Raw genomic sequence first — 6,776 nt, 5'->3', positions numbered from 1 at the left:
TTCTTATAGTTTGTTTTTCAAATTATTTGCTACAAAAACACAATTAAATTTTTACGACCTTTTGTATCATGTATAATTTTTCATTATTGGTTGATAATTTTTTTGTTTACAATAACCTTTTTAAGTAGTATTTATAAGACTTGCTCAATTTCTTTCAAAATAACATGAAATACAGTAGAACCTCTATCAATTAATACTCGATAAATTAATAAACATGATAAATTAATAAATTTGGCCGGTCCCAAGTCGGGCCAGTGTAAAAATTAACCAAATTCGATAAGATAATAAGTTTTTTGAAATTCCTATGTAAAAATATAGTCCCAATAATATCATAAATTAATAATCATGTAAATTTGCATATATATATATATATATATGTATATATATATAATAGTTTAGTGTTTTTCATAAAAATAGCCAAAAGTTTTTGTAAGTTTTCAAATTTTGAATATGCATAATTTTTGTTTTAATAGTCGTATATGTTTTTAAAATACAACAATAGAAGTCACGATTTGTGAATTTTAACTTATTTATATCGTTTGTATATGTGAATTCTATAATCTTTGTTATTCATTGTCAAAATAAATTATTTTATATTAAGTGTTTAAGGCTAAAACTATAAAATTTATAACATCCAAAATATTAATTTTATTTAGATCACATTGTTTTATCTCGTATTTTTTAAAAAAAAGTTTTCAGAATTGAAACAAACTTTCTATAAATTAATAAATATTAATTTACACTATAAATTAATACTTATTAATACTTATAGATAAATTAATATCACTATAAATTAGTAAAATATCATGGTCCCAATATTATTAATTTATAGAGGTTTTACTGTAGATGAACTAATTTAGTGGCAATAACCCACACATTTACTCATATTTAGTTCAACAAACTTTTATTTCGGTTCACTTAATTTTCCATCTATATATGAATAATATGATTGCACATTCTAAAAGAAAAAATGATTGAACATTCTATTACACAAGTTCACACGGCCACGTACGTAAGTGTCTTCAAGTTGTTAACAAAAAAGGGTAATTTCGAAAATTACGGGTCAACGTAAGGGTAAAAGAGTAAGTTTCATAGTACGCGGCCAAATTTAAAGCCCCCAATTGGATAAAAGTCATCGCCGTCTCTTAGGTGTCAAATCTCAACTGTCTAAAAACATTAAAAGCTTCGTTGGGGTAGTTGCATCTTCCCTCTCTACATAGTAATACTTATTTTATCCATTTTTTAAAGAAAAGTTTCGATGTTTTTATTTTTAAAACATACTTTCATTTTCCTTTTGATGTTAAATTTATATAAATCGTGCACAAAGCGTTTTCCATATGTAATAGAAATTTAAGATTCTCAAAGTAAAATGTTTTGAGTGTAAATGGCCTTTTTGTTGATTAAAAAAGAGTAACAGCCTTTTTATTTAGAAAATATAAATAATTCCACAGTTTAATTCTAAATTACCATTTTTATCATAATTTTAAAAATTATAATAATATTAAATAATTTATGGATTAAAAAAATCTAGTACGATCCTAAAACAATTGCTTGACTAGTTTGAACAAAAAATGTTTTTGATGGCTTACTAGTTTGAACCCTTGTTCTAAAAATCGGCCGCCTAGCCGATTACTCGTCCGGCTAGGCGCTGATCGGAACACTTCCGCCGCGATTTAGATCAAATCGCTCAGAAATCGGAAATTTTTAGAAAAACTCACTTTTGATGAAATTGAAGTTCTAAATCGGTTTTTAGGTTGTAGATCTATCATATTTGGGTAAACATCACTTAAGAAACAAGAGAAAACAATAATAATCGTGAGGAAAAAAAAGAGACGGCAAAAATTAGGGTTGCAGTCGCACAGATCTGAGGAAGAAGACGAGGGTAGTTCGGTCATTTCAGTTTCATTAAACCAAAAAATAAAAAAAAATGACAAAACACAAATGTTGAGAGTCGAACCGTGATGGTTGTACGTGTGAGAGTCACCATGTGCCACTAGACCATTTTAATTTTTTAACACATGCTCCAAAATTTAGTATATATACATGTATAAAAATAAAAATATTAAAAACTAATCCCGATTAATCTCCGTTTAATCTCCAATTATCTCGCTAGGCGCTAGGCGCACCCCGAACGCCCGACTAACACCTAGCGATTTTTAAAACAAGGGTTTGAACAATTTATTTGCTAACATTATTTTTTTTGTATATTTCTTAAAAAAAACCATATTTTTGTCCTTAAATATTTCCCATTTCCCCTAACTACATTTAATAGCCTAGTCTCTCTCTCTCTCTCTTTCTCTCTCACTCAAAATTTCCCATTAAATTCTCAAATTTTCTCCAACTTTTTAGGCCATTCTCTTCTCTCCTCTCTCACACAACAAATTTTGAAAGAGAGAAACAAATCTTTCACTTGACACTTCTCTTCTCTACAAATCCTCATCTCATTCTTCATCCTAAACATTTTCTCATTCTCACGATGAGCCATAACCAAAACCAAACTCACCGGCCAGTCCCGGTCCATGTCACAAACGCCGAGCCAAACCCTAACCCAAACAACCTCCCAAACTTTCTCTTATCCGTTCGTCTCAAATACGTAAAACTCGGTTACCATTACCTAATCTCCAACGCTCTCTACATCCTCCTCCTCCCTCTCCTCGCCGCAACAATCGCTAACCTCTCTTCTTTCACCATCAACGACCTCTCTCTCCTCTACAACATACTCCGTTTCCATTTCCTCTCCGCCACACTAGCCACCGGACTCTTAATCTCTCTCTCCACCGCTTACTTCACCACCCGTCCTCGCCGTGTCTTCCTCCTCGACTTCTCATGTTACAAACCTGACCCTTCACTGATCTGCACTCGAGAAACATTCATGGACAGATCTCAACGTGTAGGTATCTTCACAGAAGACAACCTAGCTTTCCAACAAAAGATCCTTGAAAGATCGGGTCTAGGTCAAAAAACTTACTTCCCTGAAGCCCTTCTTCGTGTCCCTCCTAATCCTTGTATGGAAGAAGCGAGAAAGGAGGCAGAGACAGTTATGTTCGGAGCTATTGACGCGGTTCTTGAGAAGACCGGTGTTAAACCTAAAGATATTGGAATCCTTGTGGTGAATTGTAGTTTGTTTAATCCAACGCCGTCACTTTCTGCTATGATTGTGAATAAGTATAAGCTTAGAGGAAACATTTTGAGCTATAATCTTGGTGGAATGGGATGTAGTGCTGGACTAATCTCCATTGATCTCGCTAAACAAATGCTTCAGGTAATAAATTTATTCTTTTCTTTGATATTTAGATTCTGTTTTATTATCCGGTTTGGTTTAATCCGGTTTGATTTTTAGACTGTTAGAGCATGTACATGGGTGAGATCCATTTAGTATCATTAAGAATTTTTTAGTATTATTTATAATGTTTGTTTATTGTTTGAGATTTTTTATGATACTCCTACTAAATATGTTTGCATTGGTGAGACCGGTTTAAGTATCATAAAAAAAAAAAATTTGCAAAATCAAAAATTAATATATTAAAACATAAGATTACAAAAGGTAATATTATAATAAAAAAAAAGTAGAATATAATTAAGCAAAATAAAACATAAAATTCAAAAAAAACTGAAAAAACATGATGAAAAAAATAATTTAGTCGGTTGTAATCAATTACCTTGGCCCCATTTTTGCCAAATATGTTCAATCAAATCTTCTTTCAATTGTCGATGTGTTTGTTCATGACGTATTTGAGCTCGATTGGCCATCAAATTGTTCACATTTGTAGCTGTCTCTGTAGAAAAAGAGTTATCTACTTGAGAAGTCCCGCTTCCTTCGCCTTCTACGAAATCAGATAAATCGAACTGAGTATCTTCGTCTCGTTCATCTTCTACAATCATATTGTGCAATATGATACATGCTCTCATTATCTTGCCCATTCGCTCTTTATCCCAAAACAGACCTGGGTTTCGAATAATAGCAAACCGAGCCTGCAAGACTCCAAAAGCACGCTCGACATCTTTTCTCACTGCTTCTTGACAACTAGCAAATAATGATGCTTTCGGTCCTTGTGGGCGGGTAATTGATTGGATGAATGTTGCCCACTTTGGATATATACCATCTGTGAGGTAATAACCCATTTTGTATTGATGTCCATTGACTTCGTACGTGAGTCGTGGAGCTCGACCTTCTAATATATCATCAAACACCGGTGAGCGGTCAAGAACATTTATATCATTACACGTACCTGGAGCCCCAAAAAAAGCATGCCAAATCCATAAATCTTGTGATGCCACGGCCTCTAAAACAATAGTGGGTTTTCCATGTCCGCGTGAATACTGTCCTTTCCAAGCCGTAGGACAATTCTTCCACTCCCAATGCATACAGTCAATGCTTCCTACCATTCCCAGAAATCCGCGTTCCTTTCCAGAATGAAGTAACCGTTCTAGATCCTCACGTGTAGGCCGCCTCAAATATTCGTCTTGGAATAAATTTATTATGCCATCTACAAAATTCTCTAGTGCTTGGCTCACAGTGGTTGCGCCCATGCGGAGGTATTCGTCCATCGCATCGTTTGCAAGACCATATGCCAAACGCCTAATTGCAGCAGTACATTTCTGTATGGCAGATAGTCCTTGCTTCCCAGTAGCATCGTCCCTTTGTTGGAAATATGGAAATTGAGAAAGACTTTGAACAATACGAAGGAACAACGGCTTCGTCATACGAAATCGTCGTCGGAACATGCGATCATGGTAAACGGGGTCATCCGAAAAGTAATCGTTCCATAATCGAATATTTCCTTCTTCGTGATCTCTCTCTATATTAGCAGCCCTTTTTTTCTTTTTTTTCCCCGCTACACGTCTACTGAAATTCTCTAAACCATCTTCAAAACATGTTTCAAACCTCTCCTCCAAAGTGTCATCATCATTAGAATGTGATGCCATTATTATTTAAGAAGCAAAACGTACAAGAAATAAAAAGAAATTTTGTGTTTAGGGAAGTTCACAATTAAAAGAGATGTGTGACTTGAGAAGGAAAACAAATAAAAAAGACTTGTTTTTAGAAAATTAAAGGAAGCAAAGACTTGTTTTTAGAGAAAGAAACAAAGACTTGTTTTAGAAGAATTGTATTGAGAAATATGAGAGAGGAAGATTGTTTTGGAGAAGAATTGTTTTGAGAAATATGAGAACACAACAACTTATATATATAATACATTGAGAAATATGAGAACACAATAATACACATACACTAAAAACAAGTAGCTTTTGACCAATATATTGCCGACCATACATTTTACTACTAAAATACAAAACACAACTAGCTCTGACCATAGAAAATAACAATACATTGCCGACCATACATTTTACTACTAAAATACAAAACACAACTAGCTTCTGATGGCATATGGTCTATCCGAATAAAAAAAGTCATAGAAGATGACATTAAAGCAACAGAACCACTCAATCCATTCCTTGCCGACATCACTAGCTTCCAAGAGGAGGTCCTGCACATAAACAAGCAAAGAATATCAGATAATACTACATGTTAAGTAAACAAAACAACTTAACTAACAACACATACCTAAAGACCAGAATATTCATTCTCAGAAACAAACACATTGCTTCCAGAAAGATACTCTTTGATAAGAGTGTTCTTAAGTTCAATTTCCATCTCACTCAATCCATCAGACCTTCCAAGAAGGCTGTCAAGTAGCTTCTGCTTGGAGAGTCTCTCTTTGAAAGCCAAATCCTTCTCTTTCACTTCCCACAAAAGCTGAAGTTCAGCAGCAGAACCAGCGTCAGCTCCTCCATCACTCTTTCCCTTACCTTTAGACTTGGCTAAAGCCTTGGCTGCCTTCACACCTATAGGCCTTTGGAGACTCTCTTCTTCTACAGATGAAAGTTTAGCTTTCTTCTTGGCAGGAAGTTTGGTCTCACACCAATTGCACCACTTCTGATCAGTCTTGAGGATTCTCCAAACATGCTCAAGACTGAATTTGGTTTTTTGATCCTGATGGTAAAGCTTGTAGGCCAGCACAAGAATGTCATCTTCAGTCTCTCCACTGCGAGGAGTCCGAGAGGCAAACTCATAACAGCCTGCAAACTTCATGACAAGCTCACTCATTTTTTGCCATTTCTGCTTACAAGTATTTGCCTCTCGGATAGTGAGCTTAGAGACAGAAGGACATGCAGCATAATATGCTGCAACCCTAGCCCAAAAGGCAGCTGATCTCTGCTCATTCCCCACAACAGAGTCTTTGGATGTGTTGAGCCAGGCACTTGCAAGTGCCTTCTCTTCAGGAACACTCCATCTCACTCTAGGTTCCCTAGCTAAGGCTGTGGGTGTTTGGGATTCAGAAAAAGGAGGCTGTGAAGGACTCAGAGGTGTTGGGTTATCTTCTTGGCTAAACAAGAGATTGGTAAAGGACTGAGAAGAGGAAAAGTTCAAGTTGGAAGCCATTTTGGTGTTTTAGTTCAGTTTTGGTGATTTCATAAGTTCAAACAAACTTATTATAAAGGAAAACACTCAAGGACTGATAAGTTCTATTGAATACGAGTCATTATAGTTTAGTTTATGTGTTTGGTTTACTAATTCAAGTCACTGAGACACTTTCCATCAACATAAATTCAGTCTAGATGGCACCAAACTCATCATCATTTTATTTCCCTTCAATTGTAAGTTCAGTTTGCATTTAAGAGAACCTAATTTATGTTTTAATTAACTTTGTCTCATCACACACGACACAAAGAACATTTAACAACCTATATTCTCAGAGAAAATATTCTAATATAGA

At 34.8% G+C, this 6,776-nt stretch overlaps 3 protein-coding genes across 4 annotated transcripts in view; 1 reads left to right on the top strand and 2 right to left on the bottom strand.

Moving 5' to 3' along the window:
- The window catches only part of LOC9299716 (putative ion channel POLLUX-like 2), a 30,746-nt gene that overhangs the window by 22,140 nt on the left and 1,830 nt on the right, over positions 1-6,776 (bottom strand). The gene's annotated exons all lie outside the window — the stretch shown is intronic.
- Positions 2,323-6,776, top strand: part of LOC9301477 (3-ketoacyl-CoA synthase 20) — a 44,593-nt gene continuing 40,139 nt past the window's right edge. The window contains exon 1 of the mRNA XM_021015373.1: positions 2,323-3,262. Coding sequence (XP_020871032.1) covers positions 2,477-3,262 — 786 coding nt within the window. The 5' untranslated portion in view covers positions 2,323-2,476. The remainder of the gene's footprint in view (positions 3,263-6,776) is intronic.
- Positions 3,591-6,747, bottom strand: LOC110225613 (glutathione S-transferase T3-like). Of its 2 annotated transcripts, none has more exons than XM_021015375.1 (2): positions 5,564-6,747; positions 3,591-5,486 (listed from the first exon to the last, which is right to left on the bottom strand). In XM_021015375.1, exon 2 carries the CDS (start codon positions 4,924-4,926, stop codon positions 3,652-3,654), a length of 1,275 nt encoding a protein of 424 aa, XP_020871034.1. In that variant the 5' UTR covers positions 4,927-5,486; positions 5,564-6,747; the 3' UTR covers positions 3,591-3,651. The 2 variants fall into 2 exon arrangements, with proteins under 2 accessions (XP_020871034.1, XP_020871035.1); XM_021015376.1 differs by having other exon boundaries at positions 5,182-5,486; positions 5,564-6,738.

This window comes from Arabidopsis lyrata (assembly GCF_000004255.2).
Source record: "Arabidopsis lyrata subsp. lyrata unplaced genomic scaffold ARALYscaffold_8, whole genome shotgun sequence".
NCBI classification, from domain to species: Eukaryota; Viridiplantae; Streptophyta; class Magnoliopsida; order Brassicales; family Brassicaceae; genus Arabidopsis; species Arabidopsis lyrata.
The sequence above is the reverse complement of the archived record's forward strand: the minus strand, read 5'-3'. Positions and strand labels throughout refer to the sequence as shown.